The 25,125-nt window shown below is 48.4% G+C and overlaps 1 protein-coding gene across 1 annotated transcript in view; it reads left to right on the top strand.

The window, feature by feature from the left end:
- Positions 1 to 25,125, top strand: part of LOC115131901 (E3 ubiquitin-protein ligase RNF123) — a 296,244-nt gene that overhangs the window by 213,473 nt on the left and 57,646 nt on the right. The window contains exon 36 of the mRNA XM_065004357.1: positions 15,318 to 15,499. Coding sequence (XP_064860429.1) covers positions 15,318 to 15,499 — 182 coding nt within the window. The remainder of the gene's footprint in view (positions 1 to 15,317; positions 15,500 to 25,125) is intronic.

Genomic DNA, 25,125 nt, shown 5'->3' with positions numbered 1-25,125 from the left:
TGTCATATTGGTGTGTATTTGTGTATCAAAGGAGTCCAGTGACGAGAACAACATGACGTGTGTGTGTGTGCGCTGATGGTATCCTCCGTTTTGTCTCCTTTTGATCGTCTGGAATAACATGCCCTATAATCCCCGCCTCACAGGCATTGGAAGAATGGTTCCAATTTTGTTTCAAGACCAACGTCTATGCTTACAGAAGGGCAGAAACAACCAAACTGGGTGAGTTAAAAGTAGATCATCTTGTCTGAAAAAGAAGATGAAGCTTTCTGTGACAATAGAAGAAGAACCTAGAGAGAGAAAATATACTCTGAGCTGTCACCTCCAGCTTCACTGCCAATATAATGCAGGACAGACAGTCTGGGCTGTCACCTCCAGCTTCACAGCCAATATAATGCAGTACAGACAGTCTGAGCTGTCACCTCCAGCTTCACTGCCAATATACTGCAGTACAGACAGTCTGGGCTGTCACCTCCAGCTTCACTGCCAATACACTGCAGTACAGACAGTCTAAGCTGTCACCTCCAGCTTCACTGCCAATACACTGCAGTACAGACAGCAGTACAGACGCAAGTAATTTTACATTACTCACTTTACGCTACTTAACCAGTAAGGAGCCTCTGGGGTGTGGTATATGGCCAATATACCACAGCTAAGGCCTGTTCTTACGCACGACGCAACACAGAGTTCCTGGGTACAGCCCTTAGCCGTGGTATATCGGCCAAATATCACAAACCCCAGAGGTGCCTTATTGCTGTTATAAACTGGTTACCAATGTAATTAGAGCATGTTTTGTCATGCCCGTGGTATACAGTCTGATATACCACGGCTGTCTTCATAATTTGACATAGAATATACATTTACATTACATTTAAGTCATTTAGCAGACGCTCTTATCCAGAGCGACTTACAAATTGGTGCATTCACCTTATGACCTCCAGTGGAACAGTAGTGCATCTAAATCTTTTCAGGGGGAGGGGGGGTGAGAGGGATTACTTTATCCTATCCTAGGTATTCCTTAAAGAGGTGGGGTTTCAGGTGTCTCCGGAAGGTGGTGATTGACTCCGCTGTCCTGGCGTCGTGAGGGAGTTTGTTCCACCATTGGGGGGCCAGAGCAGCGAACAGTTTTGACTGGGCTGAGCCGGGAACTGTACTTCCTCAGTGGTAGGGAGGCGAGCAGGCCAGAGGTGGATGAACGCAGTGCCCTTGTTTGGGTGTAGGGCCTGATCAGAGCCTGGAGGTACTGAGGTGCCGTTCCCCTCACAGCTCCGTAGGCAAGCACCATGGTCTTGTAGCGGATGCGAGCTTCAACTGGAAGCCAGTGGAGGGAGCGGAGGAGCGGGGTGACGTGAGAGAACTTGGGAAGGTTGAACACCAGACGGGCTGCGGCGTTCTGGATGAGTTGTAGGGGTTTAATGGCACAGGCAGGAGCCCAGCCAACAGCGAGTTGCAGTAATCCAGACGGGAGATGACAAGTGCCTGGATTAGGACCTGCGCCGCTTCCTGTGTGAGGCAGGGTCGTACTCTGCGGATGTTGTAGAGCATGAACCTACAGGAACGGGCCACCGCCTTGATGTTAGTTGAGAACGACAGGGTGTTGTCCAGGATCACGCCAAGGTTCTTAGCGCTCTGGGAGGAGGACACAATGGAGTTGTCAACCGTGATGGCGAGATCATGGAACGGGCAGTCCTTCCCGGGAGGAAGAGCAGTTCCGTCTTGCCGAGGTTCAGCTTGAGGTGGTGATCCGTCATCCACACGGATATGTCTGCCAGACATGCAGAGATGCGATTCGCCACCTGGTCATCAGAAGGGGAAAGGAGAAGATTAATTGTGTGTCGTCTGCATAGCAATGATAGGAGAGACCATGTGAGGTTATGACAGAGCCAAGTGACTTGGTGTATAGCGAGAATAGGAGAGGGCCTAGAACAGAGCCCTGGGGACACCAGTGGTGAGCACGTGGTGTGGAGACGGATTCTCGCCACGCCACCTGGTAGGAGCGACCTGTCAGGTAGGACGCAATCCAAGCGTGGGCCGCGCCGGAGATGCCCAACTCGGAGAGGGTGGAGAGGAGGATCTGATGGTTCACAGTATCGAAGGCAGCCGATAGGTCTAGAAGGATGAGAGCAGAGGAGAGAGAGTTAGCTTTAGCAGTGCGGAGCGCCTCCGTGATACAGAGAAGAGCAGTCTCAGTTGAATGACTAGTCTTGAAACCTGACTGATTTGGATCAAGAAGGTCATTCTGAGAGAGATAGCGGGAGAGCTGGCCAAGGACGGCACGTTCAAGAGTTTTGGAGAGAAAAGAAAGAAGGGATACTGGTCTGTAGTTGTTGACATCGGAGGGATCGAGTGTAGGTTTTTCAGAAGGGGTGCAACTCTCACTCTCTTGAAGACGGAAGGGGGCGTAGCCAGCGGTCAGGGATGAGTTGATGAGCGAGGTGAGGTAAGGGAGGAGGTCTCCGGAAATGGTCTGGAGAAGAGAGGAGGGGATAGGGTCAAGCGGGCAGGTTGTAGGGCGGCCGGCCGTCACAAGACGCGAGATTTCATCTGGAGAGAGAGGGGAGAAAGAGGTCAGAGCACAGGGTAGGGCAGTGTGAGCAGAACCAGCGGTGTCGTTTGACTTAGCAAACGAGGATCGGATGTCGTCGACCTTCTTTTCAAAATGGTTGACGAAGTCATCTGCAGAGAGGGAGGGGGGGAGGGGAGGAGGATTCAGGAGGGAGGAGAAGGTTGCAAAGAGCTTCCTAGGGTTAGAGGCAGATGCTTGGAATTTAGAGTGGTAGAAAGTGGCTTTAGCAGCAGAGAGAGAAGAGGAAAATGTAGAGAGGAGGGAGTGAAAGGATGTCAGGTCCGCAGGGAGGCGAGTTTTCCTCCATTTCCGCTCGGCTGCCCGGAGCCCTGTTCTGTGAGCTCGCAATGAGTCGTCGAGCCACGGAGCGGGAGGGAGGACCGAGCCGGCCTGGAGGATAGGGGACATAGAGAGTCAAAGGATGCAGAAAGGGAGGAGAGGAGGGTTGAGGAGGCAGAATCAGGAGATAGGTTGGAGAAGGTTTGAGCAGAGGGAAGAGATGATAGGATGGAAGAGGAGAGAGTAGCGGGGGAGAGAGAGCGAAGGTTGGGACGGCGCGATACCATCCGAGTAGGGGCAGTGTGGGAAGTGTTGGATGAGAGCGAGAGGGAAAAGGATACAAGGTAGTGGTCGGAGACTTGGAGGGAGTTGCAACGAGGTTAGTGGAAGAACAGCATCTAGTAAAGATGAGGTCGAGCGTATTTCCTGCCTTGTGAGTAGGGGGGAAGGTGAGAGGGTGAGGTCAAAAGAGGAGAGGAGTGGAAAGAAGGAGGCAGAGAGGAATGAGTCAAAGGTAGGCGTGGGGGAGGTTAAAGTCGCCCAGAACTGTGAGAGGTGAGCCGTCCTCAGGAAAGGAGCTTATCAAGGCATCAAGCTCATTGATGAACTCTCCGAGGGAACCTGGAGGGCGATAAATGATAAGGATGTTAAGCTTGAAAGGGCTGGTAACTGTGACAGCATGGAATTCAAAGGAGGCGATAGACAGATGGGTAAGGGGAGAAAGAGAATGACCACTTGGGAGAGATGAGGATCCCGGTGCCACCACCCCGCTGACCAGAAGCTCTCGGGGTGTGCGAGAACACGTGGGCGGACGAAGAGAGAGCAGTAGGAGTAGCAGTGTTGTCTGTGGTGATCCATGTTTCCGTCAGTGCCAAGAAGTCGAGGGACTGGAGGAGACATAGGCGGAGATGAACTCTGCCTTGTTGGCCGCAGATCGGCAGTTCCAGAGGCTACCGGAGACCTGGAACTCCACGTGGGTCGTGCGCGCTGGGACCACCAGATTAGGGTGGCCGCGGCCACGCGGTGTGGAGCGTTTGTATGGTCTGTGCAGAGAGGAGAGAACAGGGATAGACAGACACATAGTTGACAGGCTACACAAGAGGCTACGCTAATGCAAAGGAGATTGGAATGACAAGTGGACTACACGTCACGAGTGTTCAGAGAGTTAAGCTTACGTAGCAAGAATCTTATTGACTAAAATGATTAAAATGATACAGTACTGCTGAAGTAGGTTAGCTGGCAGAGGCTGCGTTGTTGACTAAGTAGGCTAGTTGGCATTGGCTGCGTTGTTGACACTACACTAATCAAGTCGTTCCGTTGAGTGTAATAGTTTCTACTGTGCTGCTATTCGGGGCTAGCTGGCTAGCTAGCAGTGTTGATTACGTTACGTTGCGTTAAAAGAACGACAATAGCTGGCTAACTAACCTAGGAAGTCGCTCTAGACTACACAATTATCTTTGATACAAAGACGGCTGTGTAGCTAGCTATGTAGCTAGCTACGATCAAACAAATCAAGCCGTTGTACTGTAATGAAATGAAATGAAAAATGTGATACTACCTGTGGAGCGAGCGAAATGCGACGGATTGTTGAGTGCAGAAGTTCTGTTCGGTAGACGTTGGCTAGCTGTTGGCTAGCTAGCAGAGTCTCCTATGTTAAGGACGACATAAAACTACACACTCTAAACTACACAATTATCTTGGGTACGAAGACAGCAAAGACAACTATGTAGCTAGCTAACACTACACTAATCAAGTCGTTCGGTTGAGTGTAATAGTTGTGCTGCTAATCGGTAGACGGTGGACTAGCTAACGGTGGACGTTAGCTAGCTGGCTAGCTGCAGGGCAGTGTAGACTGCGTTAGGACGACGAAATACGATAATTACGCAATTATCTATGAAACAAAGACGGCTGTGTAGCTAGCTAAGAAGAAATTGATAAGATTAGACAAATCAAACCGTTGTACTATAATGAAATGTAATGAAATGTAATACTACCTGCGGACCGAGTGCAGATGCGACCGCTCGCTCCAACCCGGAAGTTATAGATATATAGATATACACTTCTCATACTAGTTTTATTAGTGTTTGGTCTGTTTTGACTTTTATATTTGCCATTTGATTCTGGATTGATGTTGTACTGCATTGTTGAGGAGAGTTAGCAAGTAAGTGATGTTGTACTGCATTGTTGAGGAGAGTTAGCAAGTAAGTGATGTTGTACTGCATTGTTGAGGAGAGTTAGCAAGTAAGTGATGTTGTACTGCATTGTTGAGGAGAGTTAGCAAGTAAGTGATGTTGTACTTCATTGTTGAGGAGAGTTAGCAAGTAAGTGATTGATGTTGTACTGTATGGTTGAGGAGAGTTAGCAAGTAAGTGATTGATGTTGTACTGCATTGTTGAGGAGAGTTAGCAAGTAAGTAATTGATGTTGCACTGCATTGTTGAGGAGAGTTAGCAAGTAAGCGTTTCACTGTACCGTTTGGCACGTGAACAATAAACTTTGATTTGATTTGAACAGACTGTAGTATCGACACTGAAAGGGATTTATCTTCCCTCCATCATAAAGATCTGTTAACGTCTGTAAGATGTGTGCAGGCGTGACATGGCTGACACGTGACCTCCCTGTGTTACTATCCGACCAACATTGATCCACTTTTCTGGCCCATTGATCTACTGTACGCTGCACTCTAGCATCTCTCTCTCTCTCTCTGAGAAGACATGTTAATCACCAGATGGAAGGAATGACCAACATTCAGAGATGGAGTTGAAGGAAGAGGGATGGAAGGGGGATGACGAGTGAGAAAACGGACACCATTCCCTCCGGCACCATCAACCCAGAACAAAACATTGTGTTTGTGTGCTGGCTCTAAATAATTAATGGGAAGCAATATTCAAACCTTGTCTGATTTTCAAGCAAATTAAATTCAGGACTGAGAATGGACCACTCAGGAACATTCGGCACGTCTTGGAAAGCCATTCTGGTGTGTCTTTGGCATTCAAATGTGTGTAACAAAACTCTGTCCCCGCGTTCGTTTTTCAGAATACCTTCTTTACATGGGATTTGCTCCTTTCAATCCTGACAAACTCCCCATTCCGTGCTGGTGACAAGCATACCCATAACATGATGCTGCTACTTACAGGAAGCACGGGGAGGAGTGTTGGGGGAGAACGAGAGGAGGGAGGGAAGGAATCTATTTGAATCCCCTCCACTATCCTCCCTTTCTTGACTTTGACTGATCAACGACTCAGCTTCAGTTATACTGAGATCTTTGACTGATCAACGACTCAGCTTCAGTTATACTGAGATCTTTGACTGATCAATGACTCAGCTTCAGTTATACTGAGATCTTTGACTGATCAATGACTCAGCTTGTTATACTGAGATCTTTGACTCTCTCTCTCTCTCTCTTTCCTCTCTCTCTTTTCTCTCTCTCTCTCTCCATCTCTCTCTCCTCTCATCCTCTCTCTCTCTCTCTTTCCTCTCTCTCTCTTTTCTCTCTCTCTCTTTTCTCTCTCTCTCTTTCCTCTCTCTCTCTCTTTCCTCTCTCTCTTTTCTCTCTCTCTCTCTTTCCTCTCTCGATTCCCTCTCTCTTTCCTCTCTCGATTCCCTCTCTCTCTTTCCTCTCTCGATTCCCTCTCTCTCTTTCCTCTCTCTCTTCCTCTCTCTCTCTTTCTCTCTCTTTCCTCTCTCTCTCTTTTCTCTCTCTCTCTCTTTCCTCTCTCTCTTTCCTCTCTCTCTCTTTTCTCTCTCTCTCTCTTTCCTCTCTCTTTTCTCTCTCTCTTTCCTCTCTCGATTCCATCTCTCTCTTTCCTCTCTCTCTTTCCTCTCTCTTTCCTCTCTCTCTCTCTCTTTCCTCTCTCTCTCTCTTTCCTCTCTCTCTCTCTTTCCTCTCTCTCTCTCTTTCTCTCTCTCTCTTTCCTCTCTCGATTTCCTCTCTCTCTCTTTCCTCTCTCTCTCTTTTCTCTCTCTCTCTTTCCTCTCTCTCTCTTTTCTCTCTCTCTCTTTCCTCTCTCTCTCTTTTCTCTCTCTCTCTCTTTCCTCTCTCTCTCTCTTTCCTCTCTCTCTCTCTTTCCTCTCTCTCTCTCTTTCCTCGATTCCATCTTTCTCTTTCCTCTCTCGATTCCCTCTCTCTCTTTCCTCTCTCTCTCTCTTTCCTCTCTCTCTCTTTCCTCTCTCTCTCTTTCCTCTCTCGATTCTCTCTCTTTCCTCTCTCTCTCTTTTTTCTCTCTCTCTCTTTCCTCCCTCTTTCCTCTCTCTCTCTCTCTCTCTCTCTTTCCTCTCTCTCTCTCTTTCCTCTCTCTCTCTTTCCTCTCTCGATTCCCTCTCTCTCTTTCCTCTCTCTCTCTTTTCTCTCTCTCTCTCTTTCCTCTCTCTCTCTTTCCTCTCTCTCTCTTTCCTCTCTCTCTCTTTCTCTCTCTCTCTCTTTCCTCTCTCTCTCTTTCCTCTCTCTCTCTCTTTCCTCTCTCTTTTCTCTCTCTCTCTCTTTCCTCTCTCTCTCTTTTCTCTCTCTCTTTCCTCTCTCGATTCCCTCTCTCCTCTCTTTTCTCTCTCTCTTTCCTCTCTCTCTCTTTTCTCTCTCTCTCTTTCCTCTCTCTCTCTTTCCTCTCTCTCTCTTTCCTCTCTCTCTCTTCCTCTCTCTCTCTTTCCTCTCTCTCTCTTTCTCTCTCTCTCTCTTTCCTCTCTCTCTCTCTTTCCTCTCTCGATTCCCTCTCTCTCTCTTTCCTCTCTCTTTTCTCTCTCTCTCTCTCTTTCCTCTCTCTCTCTTTCCTCTCTCGATTCCCTCTCTCCTCTCCCCTGCTCCTTATATCCCTCTGTCATCTGTTAACCGAGTCACAACACCCAGGTGTGTTCCATTTGACTAATGGTATCTTACTGTTTACCCATCATGTTAGGGCTGGGCGATTATGGCCCAACTATCAATATATATGATATTTTTCACTTTTTGTTTTTTCGTTTTTTAAATATATTGAAAGTTGTAAATATTAGTAGTTATAACTCATTTAAATAGGCCTTTCTTCATTCTGATTGTTTTATACTGCCCATTTTCTAAAATGTCTACATTTACCATACTTTTGGTATCATTTCCACACGGTGCCTCGCAGGGCTGCATGATATGGGCAAAAAGTATAGCCTTAGTTAATTGGTGAGATGTTGTGGAATTATGTAAATAGACTGATTTTATTCTAATTCTATCGTTGGAATATAGTGGGCAGCACCTTGTTGTTTGACATGACAACGAATGAATAAGGCGGAGGAATTATTGACCAGGGTAGGAACCGCAACTTAAGAAAATACAAAACTAGCGGACAGTAAGATACACAAACTAGAAGTGTAATTATAGAAGACTTTGTGGAAAGCAACATCGGGGAGTTTTGTTTTTTTCCACCAACATCTCATTGCATCTTTCTGACCATGTAGACGGCAGAGTGAACCGCAAGTAAAGTGCTTTTGACGCCATGGTTGAGAGAAATGCTCCGTCGCTGAGTGACTGGTGCGGGGCTTGGTGTGGGAGGTGGTAGGGCTTGGTGTGGTAGGGCTTGGTGTGGTAGGGCTTGGTGTGGTAGGGCTTGGTGTGGTAGGGCTTGGTGTGGTAGGGCTTGGTGTGGTAGGGCTTGGTGTGGTAGGGCTTGGTGTGGTAGGGCTTGGTGTGGTAGGGCTTGGTGTGGGAGGTGGCAGGGCTTGGTGTGGGAGGTGGCAGGGCTTGGTGTGGGAGGTGGCAGGGCTTGGTGTGGGAAGTGGTAGGGCTTGGTGTGGGAGGTGGTAGGGCTTGGTGTGGGAGGTGGTAGGGCTTGGTGTGGGAAGTGGTAGGGCTTGGTGTGGGAAGTGGTAGGGCTTGGTGTGGGAGGTGGCAGGGCTTGGTGTGGGAGGTGGCAGGGCTTGGTGTGGGAGGTGGCAGGGCTTGGTGTGGGAGGTGGCAGGGCTTGGTGTGGGAGGTGGTAGGGCTTGGTGTGGTAGGGCTTGGTGTGGTAGGGCTTGGTGTGGTAGGGCTTGGTGTGGTAGGGCTTGGTGTGGTAGGGCTTGGTGTGGGAGGTGGCAGGGCTTGGTGTGGGAGGTGGCAGGGCTTGGTGTGGGAGGTGGCAGGGCTTGGTGTGGGAAGTGGTAGGGCTTGGTGTGGGAGGTGGTAGGGCTTGGTGTGGGAGGTGGTAGGGCTTGGTGTGGGAAGTGGTAGGGCTTGGTGTGGGAAGTGGTAGGGCTTGGTGTGGGAGGTGGCAGGGCTTGGTGTGGGAGGTGGCAGGGCTTGGTGTGGGAGGTGGTAGGGCTTGGTGTGGGAGGTGGCAGGGCTTGGTGTGGGAGGTGGTAGGGCTTGGTGTGGGAGGTGGCAGGGCTTGGTGTGGGAGGTGGCAGGGCTTGGTGTGGGAGGTGGCAGGGCTTGGTGTGGGAGGTGGCAGGGCTTGGTGTGGGAGGTGGCAGGGCTTGGTGTGGGAGGTGGCAGGGCTTGGTGTGGGAGGTGGCAGGGCTTGGTGTGGGAGGTGGCAGGGCTTGGTGTGGGAGGTGGCAGGGCTTGGTGTGGGAGGTGGCAGGGCTTGGTGCGGGTGGTGGCAGGGCTTGGTGCGGGAGGTGGCAGGGCTTGGTGCGGGAGGTGGCAGGGCTTGGTGCGGGAGGTGGCAGGGCTTGGTGCGGGAGGTGGCAGGGCTTGGTGCGGGAGGTGGTAGGGCTTGGTGCGGGAGGTGGTAGGGCTTGGTGTGGTAGGGCTTGGTGTGGTAGGGCTTGGTGTGGTAGGGCTTGGTGTGGTAGGGCTTGGTGTGGTAGGGCTTGGTGTGGGAGGGCTTGGTGTGGTAGGGCTTGGTGTGGTAGGGCTTGGTGTGGTAGGGCTTGGTGTGGTAGGGCTTGGTGTGGGAGGTGGCAGGGCTTGGTGTGGGAGGTGGCAGGGCTTGGTGTGGGAGGTGGCAGGGCTTGGTGTGGGAAGTGGTAGGGCTTGGTGTGGGAGGTGGTAGGGCTTGGTGTGGGAGGTGGTAGGGCTTGGTGTGGGAAGTGGTAGGGCTTGGTGTGGGAAGTGGTAGGGCTTGGTGTGGGAGGTGGCAGGGCTTGGTGTGGGAGGTGGCAGGGCTTGGTGTGGGAAGTGGTAGGGCTTGGTGTGGGAGGTGGCAGGGCTTGGTGTGGGAGGTGGTAGGGCTTGGTGTGGGAGGTGGCAGGGCTTGGTGTGGGAGGTGGCAGGGCTTGGTGTGGGAGGTGGCAGGGCTTGGTGTGGGAGGTGGCAGGGCTTGGTGTGGGAGGTGGCAGGGCTTGGTGTGGGAGGTGGCAGGGCTTGGTGTGGGAGGTGGCAGGGCTTGGTGTGGGAGGTGGCAGGGCTTGGTGTGGGTGGTGGCAGGGCTTGGTGCGGGAGGTGGCAGGGCTTGGTGCGGGAGGTGGCAGGGCTTGGTGCGGGAGGTGGCAGGGCTTGGTGCGGGAGGTGGCAGGGCTTGGTGCGGGAGGTGGTAGGGCTTGGTGCGGGAAGGGGCAGGGCGTGGTGCGGGAAGGGGCAGGGCTTGGTGTGGGAGGTGGTAGGGCTTGGTGTGGGAAGTGGCAGGGCTTGGTGTGGGAAGTGGTAGGGCTTGGTGTGGGAGGTGGTAGGGCTTGGTGTGGGAAGTGGTAGGGCTTGGTGTGGGAAGTGGTAGTGCTTGGTGTGGGAGGTGGTAGGGCTTGGTGTGGGAAGTGGCAGGGCTTGGTGTGGGAAGTGGCAGGGCTTGGTGTGGGAAGTGGCAGGGCTTGGTGTGGGAGGTGGTAGGGCTTGGTGTGGGAGGTGGTAGGGCTTGGTGTGGGAGGTGGTAGGGCTTGGTGTGGGAGGTGGTAGGGCTTGGTGTGAGAGGTGGCAGGGCTTGGTGTGAGAGGTGGCAGGCAGTAGAAGGGAGAAAGACAACTCAAGTAGATAACGAGTAAACTATTAAAAAATCTAATTAAATGACATTACACACGCTGAAGTTGCGTATCACGTTTAACTAACCAAACATTGAAATAGCGTTATAGAAAGTAAAGTAAAAAATACAAACTGGTCCATGCTTCAATACCAGTATATAGTAAAGTACTGTATACAGCCCAGCCCAACATGTGTCCGTCTGTCTGTCTGTCTCTGTCTGTCCGTCCGTCCGTCCGTCTGTCTCTGTCTCTGAGTCACATTGACAGGACTGGTCCTGCCTCAGTCTCATCCTCCAGTCGTGCTACCAGGCATCAGTTACTGTGTGTGTATTCCACCTCACTTCTACTCCCTTTTTCCTGCACAGAGGAAACTCTGCTTGGCTTCTTCCCTCTACTTCCCTGTCGGCTTCCTCCCCATCTGTGGAATATTAATGCCATGTTGTCTAGGGGAATAGTTAGTCTGGGGACTATACAAACAGAACAGCTTTGAACTATCCTGTTGTCTAGTCTACATCATATATTTCCAGTGTTTGCATCATGGACACAGTGTCAGTACTGGGTACTGGCTGTATGGCTGCGTGAGTAGCTAGCTGTATGGCTGTGTGAGTATGGCTGCTGTGTGAGTATGGCTGCTGTGTGAGTATAGCTGTATGGCTGCGTGAGTAGCTAGCTGTATGGCTGTGTGAGTAGCTAGCTGTATGACTGTGTGAGTAGCTAGCTGTATGGCTGTGTGAGTAGCTAGCTGTATGGCTGCGTGAGTAGCTAGCTGTATGGCTGTGTGAGTAGCTAGCTGTATGAGTAGCTAGCTGTATGGCTGCGTGAGTAGCTAGCTGTATGGCTGTGTGAGTAGCTAGCTGTATGAGTAGCTAGCTGTATTGCTGTGTGAGTAGCTAGCTGTATGAGTAGCTGGCTGTATTGCTGTGTGAGTAGCTAGCTGTATGAGTAGCTGGCTGTATGGCTGTGTGAGTAGCTAGCTGTATGAGTAGCTGGCTGTATGGCTGTGTGAGTAGCTAGCTGTATGGCTGTGTGAGTAGCTAGCTGTATGGCTGCGTGAGTAGCTAGCTGTATGGCTGTGTGAGTAGCTAGCTGTATGGCTGTGTGAGTAGCTAGCTGTATGAGTAGCTGGCTGTATGGCTGTGTGAGTAGCTAGCTGTATGGCTGTGTGAGTAGCTAGCTGTATGGCTGTGTGAGTAGCTAGCTGTATGGCTGCGTGAGTAGCTAGCTGTATGGCTGTGTGAGTAGCTAGCTGTATGAGTAGCTAGCTGTATGGCTGTGTGAGTAGCTAGCTGTATGAGTAGCTAGCTGTATGGCTGCGTGAGTAGCTAGCTGTATGACTGTGTGAGTAGCTAGCTGTATGAGTAGCTAGCTGTATGGCTGCGTGAGTAGCTAGCTGTATGGCTGCGTGAGTAGCTGGCTGTATGGCTGTGTGAGTAGCTGGCTGTATGGCTGCGTGAGTAGCTAGCTGTATGGCTGCGTGAGTAGCTAGCTGTATGGCTGCGTGAGTAGCTAGCTGTATGGCTGCGTGAGTAGCTAGCTGTATGAGTAGCTAGCTGTATGGCTGCGTGAGTAGCTAGCTGTATGGCTGTGTGAGTAGCTAGCTGTATGAGTAGCTAGCTGTATGACTGTGTGAGTAGCTAGCTGTATGAGTAGCTAGCTGTATGGCTGCGTGAGTAGCTAGCTGTATGGCTGTGTGAGTAGCTGGCTGTATGGCTGTGTGAGTAGCTAGCTGTATGGCTGTGTGAGTAGCTAGCTGTATGGCTGCGTGAGTAGCTAGCTGTATGGCTGCGTGAGTAGCTAGCTGTATGGCTGCGTGAGTAGCTAGCTGTATGGCTGTGTGAGTAGCTGGCTGTATGGCTGTGTGAGTAGCTGGCTGTATGGCTGTGTGAGTAGCTAGCTGTATGGCTGCGTGAGTAGCTAGCTGTATGGCTGTGTGAGTAGCTAGCTGTATGAGTAGCTAGCTGTATGGCTGTGTGAGTAGCTAGCTGTATGGCTGTGTGAGTAGCTAGCTGTATGGCTGTATGAGTAGCTAGCTGTATGGCTGTGTGAGTAGCTAGCTGTATGGCTGTGTGAGTAGCTAGCTGTATGACTGTGTGAGTAGCTAGCTGTATGGCTGCGTGAGTAGCTAGCTGTATGGCTGCGTGAGTAGCTAGCTGTATGAGTAGCTAGCTGTATGGCTGCGTGAGTAGCTAGCTGTATGGCTGTGTGAGTAGCTAGCTGTATGAGTAGCTAGCTGTATGGCTGTGTGAGTAGCTAGCTGTATGAGTAGCTGGCTGTATGGCTGTGTGAGTAGCTAGCTGTATGAGTAGCTGGCTGTATGGCTGTGTGAGTAGCTAGCTGTATGGCTGTGTGAGTAGCTAGCTGTATGGCTGTGTGAGTAGCTAGCTGTATGGCTGTGTGAGTAGCTAGCTGTATGGCTGCGTGAGTAGCTAGCTGTATGGCTGCGTGAGTAGCTAGCTGTATGGCTGCGTGAGTAGCTAGCTGTATGGCTGCGTGAGTAGCTAGCTGTATGGCTGCGTGAGTAGCTAGCTGTATGGCTGTGTGAGTAGCTAGCTGTATGGCTGTGTGAGTAGCTGGCTGTATGGCTGCGTGAGTAGCTAGCTGTATGGCTGCGTGAGTAGCTAGCTGTATGGCTGTGTGAGTAGCTAGCTGTATGGCTGCGTGAGTAGCTAGCTGTATGGCTGTGTGAGTAGCTAGCTGTATGGCTGCGTGAGTAGCTAGCTGTATGAGTAGCTAGCTGTATGGCTGCGTGAGTAGCTAGCTGTATGGCTGTGTGAGTAGCTAGCTGTATGAGTAGCTAGCTGTATGGCTGTGTGAGTAGCTAGCTGTATGACTGTGTGAGTAGCTAGCTGTATGAGTAGCTAGCTGTATGGCTGTGTGAGTAGCTGGCTGTATGGCTGTGTGAGTAGCTGGCTGTATGGCTGTGTGAGTAGCTGGCTGTATGGCTGTGTGAGTAGCTAGCTGTATGGCTGCGTGAGTAGCTAGCTGTATGGCTGCGTGAGTAGCTAGCTGTATGGCTGCGTGAGTAGCTAGCTGTATGGCTGCGTGAGTAGCTAGCTGTATGGCTGTGTGAGTAGCTGGCTGTATGGCTGTGTGAGTAGCTAGCTGTATGGCTGCGTGAGTAGCTAGCTGTATGGCTGCGTGAGTAGCTAGCTGTATGGCTGCGTGAGTAGCTAGCTGTATGGCTGCGTGAGTAGCTAGCTGTATGGCTGCGTGAGTAGCTAGCTGTATGGCTGTGTGAGTAGCTAGCTGTGTGAGTAGCTAGCTGTATGGCTGCGTGAGTAGCTAGCTGTATGGCTGCGTGAGGAGCTAGCTGTATGGCTGTGTGAGTAGCTAGCTGTATGGCTGTGTGAGTAGCTAGCTGTATGACTGTGTGAGTAGCTAGCTGTATGGCTGTGTGAGTAGCTAGCTGTATGACTGTGAGTAGCTAGCTGTATGACTGTGAGTAGCTAGCTGTATGGCTGTGTGAGTAGCTAGCTGTGTGAGTAGCTAGCTGTATGGCTGTGTGAGTAGCTAGCTGTATGGCTGTGTGAGTAGCTAGCTGTATGGCTGTGTGAGTAGCTAGCTGTATGGCTGTGTGAGTAGCTAGCTGTGTGAGTAGCTAGCTGTGTGACTGTGTGAGTAGCTAGCTGTGTGAGTAGCTAGCTGTATGGCTGTGTGAGTAGCTAGCTGTATGGCTGTGTGAGTAGCTAGCTGTATGGCTGTGTGAGTAGCTAGCTGTATGGCTGTGTGAGTAGCTAGCTGTGTGAGTAGCTAGCTGTATGGCTGTGTGAGTAGCTAGCTGTATGGCTGTGTGAGTAGCTAGCTGTATGGCTGTGTGAGTAGCTAGCTGTGTGAGTAGCTAGCTGTGTGACTGTGTGAGTAGCTAGCTGTGTGACTGTGTGAGTAGCTAGCTGTGTGAGTAGCTAGCTGTGTGACTGTGTGAGTAGCTAGCTGTGTGAGTAGCTAGCTGTGTGACTGTGTGAGTAGCTAGCTGTGTGAGTAGCTAGCTGTATGACTGTGTGAGTAGCTAGCTGTATGACTGTGTGAGTAGCTAGCTGTGTGAATAGCTAGCTGTATGGCTGTGTGAGTAGCTAGCTGTATGGCTGTGTGAGTAGCTAGCTGTATGGCTGTGTGAGTATGGCTGCTGTGTGAGTATGGCTGTGTGTGTGTGTGTGTGTGTGTGTGTGAAATAGTCTGGTACTGAGAACCACAGCAGGGAACGAGACCAGGGAGTGAATGTCGAGACCAGGGACTGAATGTCGAGACCAGGGAGTGAACAGCTGCGTAGACCAGCTGAGGAGGAGCAGCAGAGATAGTGAGCTCTCAGAGAGAGAGTACAACGTCGGTTGACAGGACTTTATTATAAAGTCAGTGCCGATATGTGGTTGTTACTATTTTCCAGGAAGTCTTCACAGGAACAAGAAGTCACACTGGGGTTATATGAAAGATGTGTCCTGTCTTGGCTGAGATTCATCTTTCAAGTTCTGATGCACTGTGTGAAAGGAAGAGGAGTTTAAAAAAACACCTTGAATGTTCTCCATGTTGAAACAATGTTCTTGCCAAGCAATTCTGCACTATCCATAATGGGGAAACTGTGGACCAATGACACTAGGTATTTCTGGTTTTTAGTGAGCGTCTGTTTTAACATGTCCTCTGTGTCTCTTCAGGGTGTCGCGTGCGGCCTCGGTGCTGTTGTCTGATCCGTGCTTTCAGCTGCACTCCATCCAGCACCTCCTGGGGGAAGGAGAGACCTCTCCGGCTACAGCAGTGCTCCCCCAAACCCCCGCAGTACACCCAGGAGACCCTGCTGCAGCACCCGCAGAGCGGAAACACTTCTCCCTACACGCCTGTGAGTACATCTCTCTGGCTGGCTGTTAGTCCGTTGGTCTGTCTGTTCCTTTAGTCAGCTGGCTGTCTGTTAGTCTGTTGGTCTGTCTGTTAGTCCGTTGGTCTGTCTGTTAGTCCGTTGGTCTGTCTGTTAGTCCGTTGGTCTGTCTGTTAGTCCGTTGGTCTGTCTGTTAGTCCGTTGGTCTGTCTGTTAGTCTGTTGGTCTGTCTGTTAGTCCGTTGGTCTGTCTGTTAGTCTGTTGGTCTGTCTGTTAGTCCGTTGGTCTGTCTGTTAGTCTGTTGGTCTGTCTGTTAGTCTGTTGGTCTGTCTGTTAGTCTGTTGGTCTGTCTGTTAGTCTGTTGGTCTGTCTGTTAGTCCGTTGGTCTGTCTGTTAGTCTGTTGGTCTGTCTGTTAGTCTGTTGGTCTGTCTGTTAGTCTGTTGGTCTGTCTGTTAGTCTGTTGGTCTGTCTGTTAGTCCGTTGGTCTGTCTGTTAGTCTGTTGGTCTGTCTGTTAGTCCGTTGGTCTGTCTGTTAGTCCGTTGGTCTGTCTGTTAGTCCGTTGGTCTGTCTGTTAGTCCGTTGGTCTGTCTGTTCCTTTAGTCAGCTGGCTGTCTGTTAGTCCGTTGGTCTGTCTGTTAGTCCGTTGGTCTGTCTGTTAGTCCGTTGGTCTGTCTGTTAGTCCGTTGGGCTGTCTGTTCCTTTAGTCAGCTGGCTGCCTGTTAGTCCGTTGGTCTGTCTGTTCCTTTAGTCAGCTGGCTGTCTGTTAGTCCGTTGGTCTGTCTGTTAGTCCGTTGGTCTGTCTGTTAGTCCGTTGGTCTGTCTGTTAGTCCGTTGGTCTGCCTGTTAGTCCGTTCGTCTGTCTGTTAGTCCGTTGGTCTGTCTGTTCCTTTAGTCAGCTAGCTGTCTGTTAGTCCGTTGGTCTGTCTGTTCCTTTAGTCAGCTAGCTGTCTGTTAGTCCGTTGGTCTGTCTGTTCCTTTAGTCAGCTGGCTGTCTGTTAGTCCGTTGGTCTGTCTGTTAGTCCGTTGGTCTGTCTGTTCCTTTAGTCAGCTAGCTGTATGTTAGTCCGTTGGTCTGTCTGTTAGTCCGTTGGTCTGTCTGTTCCTTTAGTCAGCTGGCTGTCTGTTAGTCCGTTGGTCTGTCTGTTCCTTTAGTCAGCTGGCTGTCTGTTAGTCCGTTGGTCTGTCTGTTCCTTTAGTCAGCTAGCTGTCTGTTAGTCCGTTGGTCTGTCTGTTAGTCCGTTGGTCTGTCTGTTCCTTTAGTCAGCTGGCTGTCTGTTAGTCCGTTGGTCTGTCTGTTAGTCAGCTAGCTGTCTGTTAGTCCGTTGGTCTGTCTGTTAGTCCGTTGGTCTGTCTGTTAGTCCGTTGGTCTGTCTGTTAGTCCGTTGGTCTGCCTGTTAGTCCGTTGGTCTGCCTGTTAGTCCGTTGGTCTGTCTGTTCCTTTAGTCAGCTGGCTGTCTGTTAGTCCGTTGGTCTGTCTGTTAGTCAGCTAGCTGTCTGTTAGTCCGTTGGTCTGTCTGTTAGTCCGTTGGTCTGTCTGTTAGTCCGTTGGTCTGCCTGTTAGTCCGTTGGTCTGCCTGTTAGTCCGTTGGTCTGCCTGTTAGTCCGTTGGTCTGCCTGTTAGTCCGTTGGTCTGCCTGTTAGTCCGTTGGTCTGCCTGTTAGTCCGTTGGTTTGTCTGTTAGCCCGTTGGTCTGTCTGTTTTTCCCCCTCATCCATTTACACACAATACCCTATAATGACTAAGCATAAAACTGAAATATCACATCTAAAAAAGTATTAAGATCCTTTACTTAGTACTTTGTTGAAGCACCTTTGACTGAATGGGGAGTTTCTCCCATTCTTCTCTGTCAGGTTGGATGTGGAACGTCGCTGCACAGCTATTTTCAGGACTCTCTAGAGATGTTTGATCGGGTTCAAGTCCAGGCTCTGGCTGTGCCCCTTCGAGGACATTCAGAGACTTCTCCTGAAGCCACTCCTGCGTTGTCTTGGTTGTGTGCTTAGGGTCGCAGTCCTGTTGGAAGGTGAATCTTTGCCCCAGTCTGAGGTCCTGAGAGCTCTGGAGCAGGTTTTCATCAAGGATCTCTCTGTACTTTGCTCCTTTCATCTTTGCCTTGATTCTGTCTCCCATGAGAAGCAAGATTCTCTGGCCTGATGAAACCAAGGTTGAACTCTTTGGCCTGAATGCCAAGTGTCACCTCGGTAGGAAACCTGGCACAATCCCTACGGTGAAGCATGGTAGTGGCAGCATCATGTTGTGGGGATGTTTTTCAGCGGCAGGGACTGGGAGGCTAGTCAGGATCGAGGGAAAGATGAACGGAGCAAAGTACAGAGATCCTTGATGAAAACCTGCTCCAGAGCGCTCAGGACGTCAGTACGGTTCACCTTCCAACAGGACTGCGACCCTAAGCACAAAGCCAAGACAACACAGGAGTGGAGGCCTCTCTCCCTCCACACAAAATGTCAATGCCCCTCTGCCTCCATAGATAAACCCCTAAACCCCTCAGCAGCATCCACATGTTGTTACTACACTAGAACATAGGGCTCCCGAGTGGCGCAGCGGTCGAAGGCACTGCATCTCAGTGCAAGAGGCGTCACTACAGACCCTGGTTCGAATCTAGGCTGTATCACATCCGGACGTGATTGGGAGTCCCATAGGGCGGCGTACAATTGGCCCAGCGTCGTGCAGATTTGCCTTGGGGTATGCCGTCATTGTAAATAATAATTTGTTCTTAACTGACTTGCCTAGTTAAATAAAGGTGAAATATATATTTTAAAAAATTTAAACTTCTAAACTAATCACCAAGCCAATGACTAGTTCCTGTCAATCAGGACTCTTCTCATCCTGGTTTTAAACTCAGAGAGCAGTACAGTGTACACCTCAGTCAGTAGACTATTCATCTCTTATGACAATAAGCTCGTCTCAAACTCAGAGAGAGAGAGGTGAAATGAGAGGGACCCAGTTACCCCCTAGGGTCTTTTCAGAGTTTATTAGAGCGAGCGGATTTTAGAGAGAGGAAGTGTGCTCCACAAAGCCATCTGACGTAATTGGATGGCTCATTTGTGTACTAGGTTCTGAGTGAGAGGGAGGAGAAGAAGAGCGACGGAGAGGAGAGAAAGATGGAGAGATAAGAGAGAGAGCAGAGCAGAGAAGAGAACATGATAAATGAGGTCCCTCACAGAAGTGTCTTGTAATTCTGTGAGGTCCTGGCGGTAACAGCTTGGGCTCCGGTGTTTTGGAGGGTAACGGAGACGGCTCTCATCAGTACTGTGATGAGGTAGTGATTCTCTCACTCCCCCCCTTCCATCTTCATTATATCCTACCTCCATGGGGCAGGTGTTACATTAGCTGTATTAATCAGACCGTGTGTGAGTGCCCAATGGCACCCTATTCCAAATACATTACCTCAGGCTCTGGTCAAAAGTACTGCACTACATCGGCATTAGGGTGCTATTTGGGACTCAAACACAGTGTGTGGAGGATGTATATGACCCATGCCACTCTGTTAGCTAGCTGCCGGTCAATGCCTGCCAATCTGAGGATTTTCTATTCAATTAAAGGCCTAGTGCAGTCAAAAACTCTATTTTGCTGTGTTTTACTGTATATATATATATTTACACACTATGTCGTTGGAATAATGCTGTGAAATTGTTAAAATTATGATGACAGTTTTAATGTAATATCTGCTTGAAAATATTGTTTTGGTGCGATTGAGTTTTGGCCTGCCTTAGTTAATAGACCAATAAGAAAAGGTCCAACATTTCTCCATCTCCCCACCCTTTCTAATGTGACTATCCCCGATGCTCCTCCCTCTTTTTCCACTGCCCCTCTACAAAGTGTTTGTGTGTGTGTGTGTGTGTGTGTGTGTAATGGAGTTGTGCTTCATGCGTTTTTGTGGCCTTCACAAAAACCAAATCCAGCAGTCATTTTGTGTGTTTGCATGTTCAAATGTGGTTTCAGGGTCAAATGTGACCTGCTGGGAGATGATTCAGTCATTTCAATAGACAAGGCGGTCACTGAGTCCGAGATGCTGAAGGAACTCCTGAATCGTCTAATGGTTAAGACGATTTCCTATTTAAGGTTGCTGCCCCTATCATCGCCAAGCCTATCTCTGACCTTTTTAACCTTTCTCTCCTCTTTGGGGAGGTTCCCATTGCTTGGAAGGCAGCCACGGCTTATCAAAAGTTTTGGAAAAACTTGCCAATAATCAACTGACAATAATCAGCTTTCTTGATGTCTATAGTATTCTCTGTGGTATGCAATCTGGTTTTCCGCAACCTTAAAGGTCAGTCAATCAATCAATCAAATGTATTTATAAAGCACTTTTTATAATGCACTTTTTACATCAGCAGATGTCACAAAGTGCTGTACAGAAACCCAGCCTAAAACCCCAAACAGCAAGCAATGCAGATGTAGAAGCACGTTGGCTAGGAAAAACTCCCTAGGAAGGCCAGAACCTAGGAAGAAACATAGAGAGGAACCAGGCTATGAGGGGTGGCCAGTCCTCTTCTGGCTGTGCCGGGTGGAGATTATAACAGAACATGGCCAAGATGTTCAAACATTCATAGATGACCAGCAGGGTCAAATAATAATCACAGTGTTTGTAGAGGGTGCAACAGGTCAGCACCTCAGGAGTAAATGTCCTTTGACTTTAAATAGCCAATCATTCGAGACAACGGGTGCGGTAGAGAGAGAGAGAGAGTCAAAAACAGCAGGTCTGGGATAGGTAGCACGTCGGCGAACAGGTCAGGGTTCCATAGCCAGTCAGAACAGTTGAAACTGGAGCAGCAGCACAACCAGGTGGACTGGGGACAGCAAGGAATCATCATGTCAGGTAGTCCTGAGGCATGGTCCTAGGGCTCAGGTCCTCTGAGAAAAAAGAGAAAGAGGGAGAGAGAATCGTTGCTCCAGAGCCTTTCCGTTCACCTTCCCACTCCTGGGCTAGCATTGGAGTATTATGATCAAATATTTTGGTTCTAGTCAGGATTCTAGCAGCAGTGTTTAGCACTAACTGAAGTTTATTTAGTGCTTCATCTGGGTATCCGGAAAGTAGAGCATTGCAGTAATCTAGAAGTGACAAAAGCATTTCTGCATCCTTTTTGGACAAAAATATTCAGATTTTATGTTATGAAGATGGAAAAAAGTTGTCTTAATATGTTCGTCAAAAGAGAGATCAGGGTCCGGAGTAATGCCAAGGTCTTTCAGTTTTATTTGAGACGACTGTACAACCGTCAAGATTAATTGTCAGATCCAACAGAAGATATCTTTGTTTCTTGGGACCTACAATTAGCATCTCTGTTTTGTCTGAGTTTACAACTGAAAAATGTGCCGCCATCCACTTCCTTATGTCTGAAACACAGTCTTCCAGGGAGGGCAATTTTGGGGCTTCACCATGTTTCATTGAAGCAAAGAGGTGAAAGTTAACATTATGTTTCCGAATGAAATCACCAAGAGGTAAAATATACAGTGGGGCAAAAAGGTATTTAGTCAGCCACCAATTGTGCAAGTTCTCCCACTTAAAAAGATGAGAGAGGCCTGTAATTTTTATCACAGGTACACGTCAACTATGACAGACAAAATGAGAAAAAAAATCCAGAAAATCACATTGTAGGATTTTTAATGAATTTATTTGCAAATTATGGTGGAAAACAAGTATTTGGTCAATAACAAAAGTTTATCTCAATACTTTGTTATATACCCTTTGTTTGCAATGACAGAGGTCAAATGTTTTCTGTAAGTCTTCACAAGGTTTTCACACACTGTTGCTGGTATTTTGGCTCATTCCTCCATGCAGATCTCCTCTAGAGCAGTGACGTTTTGGGGCTGTTGCTGAGCAACACGGACTTTCAACTCCCTTCAAAGAATTTCTATGGGGTTGAGATCTGGAGACTGGCTAGGCCACTCCAGGACCTTGAAATGCTTCTTACGAAGCCACTCCTTCGTTGCCCGGGCGGTGTGTTTGGGATCATTGTCATGCTGAAAGACCCAGCCACGTTTCATCTTCAATGCCCTTGCTGATGGAAGGAGGTTTTCACTCAAAATCTCACGATACATTGCCCCATTCATTCTTTCCTTTACACAAATCAGTCGTCCTGGTCCCTTTGCAGAAAAACAGCCCCAAAGCATGATGTTTCCACCCCATGCTTCACAGTAGGTATGGTGTTCTTTGGATGCAACTCAGCATTCTTTGTCCTCCAAACATGACGAGTTGAGTTTTTACCAAAAAGTTATATTTTGGTTTCATCTGACCATATGACATTCTCCCAATCTTCTTCTGTATCATCCAAATGCTCTCTAGCAAACTTCAGACGGGCCTGGACATGTACTGGCTTAAGCAGGGGGACACGTCTGGCACTGCAGGATTTGAGTCCCTGGCGGCGTAGTGTGTTACTGATGGTAGGCTTTGTTACTTTGGTCCCAGCTCTCTACAGGTCATTCACTAGGTCCCCTCGTGTGGTTCTGGGATTTTTGCTCACCGTTCTTCTGATAATTTTGACCCCACGGGGTGAGATCTTGCGTGGAGCCCCACATCGATTGAGATTATCAGTGGTCTTGTATGTCTTCCATTTCTTAATAATTGTTCCCAAAGTGGGTGGGGTTATTCCCACAGTTGATTTATTCAAACCAAGCTGCTTACCTATTGCAGATTCAGTCTTCCCAGACTGGTGCAATTCTACAATTTTGTTTCTGGTGTCCTTTGACAGCTCTTTGGTCTTGGCCATAGTGGAGTTTGGAGTGTGACTGTTTGAGGTTGTGGACAGGTGTCTTTTATACTGATAACAAGTTCAAACAGGTGCCATTAATACAGGTAACGAGTGGAGGACAGAGGAGCCTCTTAAAGAAGAAGTTACCGGTCTGTGAGAGCCAGAAATCTTGCTTGTTTGTAGGTGACCAAATACTTACTTTCCACCATAATTTTCAAATTAATTCATTAAAATTCCTACAATGTGATTTTCTGGATTTTTTTTTCTCATTTTGTCTGTCATAGTCTGTCAAGTGTACCTATGATGAAAATTACATTTACATTTAAGTCATTTAGCAGACGCTCTTATCCAGAGCGACTTACAAAATTACAGGCCTCTCATCTTTTTAAGTGGGAGAACTTGCACAATTGGTGGCTGACTAAATACTTTTTTGCCCCACTGTATAGTGAAAGCAAGTGTGGTCCTAAAACAGAACCTTGGGGAACACCAAAACTTAGTTGATTTGTCAGAAGACAAAACATCCACAGAGACAAACTGATATCTCTCCGACAGATAAGATCCAAACCAGGCCAGAACTTGTCCGTGTAGACCAATTTGGGTTTACAATCTCTCCAAAAGAGTGTGGTGATCGATGGTGTCAAAAGCAGCACTAAGTTCTAGGAGCAGGAGGACAGATGCAGAGCCTTGGTCTGACGCAATTAAAGAGTCATATACCACCTTCAAAAGTGCAGTCTCAGGGCTAAGATGGGGTCTAAAACCAGACTGAAGAGTTTTGTATACATTGTTTGTCTTCAGGAAGGCAGTGAGTTGCTGTGCAACAGCTTTTCTAAAAATGTTGAGATGAGATTTGATATAGACCGATTTTGTTTTGTATATTTTCTGAGTCAAGGTTTGGCTTTTTCAAGAGAGGCTTTATTACTGCCACTTTTAGTGAGTTTGGTACACATCCGGTGGATAGGGAGCCGTTTATCATGTTCAACATAGGAGGGCCAAGCACAGGAAGCAGCTCTTTCAGTACTTTAGTTGGAATAGGGTCCAGTATGCAGCTTGACGGTTTAGATACCATGATTATTTTCATCACTGTCTCAAGAGATATCGTTTAATTTTTTTTTAACTGAGTGTCTCCCTTGATCCTAGGTCCTGGCAGTGTTGTGCTGACTCATGACAACTGTGCTTTGGAGAAATATGCAGATTTTAAGAGGAGTATTTAATTTGCTTTCTGATGATCATGATCTTTTCATTCAAGAAGGTCATGAATTTATCACTGCTGAATCTTGGGTAATGCCACGTTTTCGTTAGCTTTGCGACAGTATCAAAAATTTATTTGGGATTGTTCTTATTCTCCTCAATTAAGTTGGAAAAATAGGATGATCGAGCAGCAGTGAGGGCTCTTCGGTACTGCTTTTTCAAGCTAGTCGGAAGACTTCCAGTTTGGTGTGGCGCCATTTCCGCTCTGGTATTTTCTGTATACCAGGGAGCTAGTTTCTTATGACAAATGTTTTTGGTTTTTAGGGGTTGTGACTGCATCTAGGGTATTACGCAAGGTTAAATGTAGTTCCTCAGGTGGTTAACCGATTTTTGTACTCGTGACGTCTTTGGGTAGGTAGAGGGAGTCTGGTAGGGCATCTATGAATCTTTGGGTTGTCCGAGAATTAATAGCATGGCTTTTACTGATCCTTGGTTAGGATCTGAGCAGATTTATTTGTTGCGATTGCAAACGTAATAAAATGGTGTTTCCGATAGTCCAGGATTATGAGGAAAAGCATTAAGATCCACAATAGCAATCTTAGTCTTTCCACAGATTTGCAATGGGATTCCAGTCTGTGCTTTGACCGGGGTACTGAAGGACTTTGACATTCTTGTTATGAAGCCATTCCAGCATTGCTTTGGCTGTATGCTTGGAGTCATTGTCCTGTTGGAATACAAATCTTTGCCCCCAGTCTAAGGTCATTTGCACGCTGAAGCAGGTTTTCATTAAGGATTTGCCTGTATTTGGCTCCATTCATTGTTCCCTTTATCCTTATCAGTCTCCCAGTCCCTGCCGCTTAAAATGATCCCCATAGCATGATGCTGCCACCATCATGCTTCAGGGTAAGGATGGTGTGAAATGGGGGATAAGCTGTGCCTGGTTTACTCCAGTCATAGCACTTTGCATTCAGGCCAAATAGTTACATTTTCTCACTCAATAGAGCACAGAATATTTTCTGCCTTATTCTCGGAATCTTTCACGCGCCTTTTTGCAAATGCACTCTGGTTGTGCTGTCGTGCCTTTTTCTCAGCTGTCTGGCCACTCTCCCATAAAGCCCAGATCGATGAAGTGCTGTAGACTGTTGTCCTTCTGGTAGGTTCTCCCATTTCAGCCATGGAACTGTAGTTCTGTCAGTGGTCATTGGGTTCTTGGTCACCTCCCTAACCAAGGTCCTTCTTGCCTAGTCGCTCAGTTTGGTTGGACGGCCAGCTCTAGGCAGAGTCTGGGTATTTCCAAATTATGGAGAACACTGTGCTCTTGGAAACGTTCAACACTCTAGAAATGGTTTCATATCCTTCCCCAGACATGCATCATCAAAATTCTATATTGTAGATTTTTGGGGCAGTTCCTTGGACAATAGCTTCTTCTCTGACATGCACTGTCAGCTATGGGACCTTATATAGACATGTTTTTTTTTTCTCTAAGTAATGTCCAAACTCCAGTCAAGTTGTATTGGCATCTTAAGAAACTTGGATTCACCTGAGCTCAAGTTGGAGTGGCATCTTAAGAAACTTGGATTCACCTGAGCTCAAGTTGTATTGGCATCTTAAGAAACTTGGATTCACCTGAGCTCAAGTTGTATTGGCATCTTAAGAAACTTGGATTCACCTGAGCTCAAGTTGGAGTGGCATCTTAAGAAACTTGGATTCACCTGAGCTCAAGTTGTATTGGCATCTTAAGAAACTTGGATTCACCTGA

The sequence above is a fragment of the Oncorhynchus nerka genome, linkage group LG2, assembly GCF_034236695.1.
Source record: "Oncorhynchus nerka isolate Pitt River linkage group LG2, Oner_Uvic_2.0, whole genome shotgun sequence".
Lineage (NCBI taxonomy): Eukaryota > Metazoa > Chordata > Actinopteri > Salmoniformes > Salmonidae > Oncorhynchus > Oncorhynchus nerka.
This window is presented reverse-complemented; position numbering and strand designations above follow the sequence as displayed.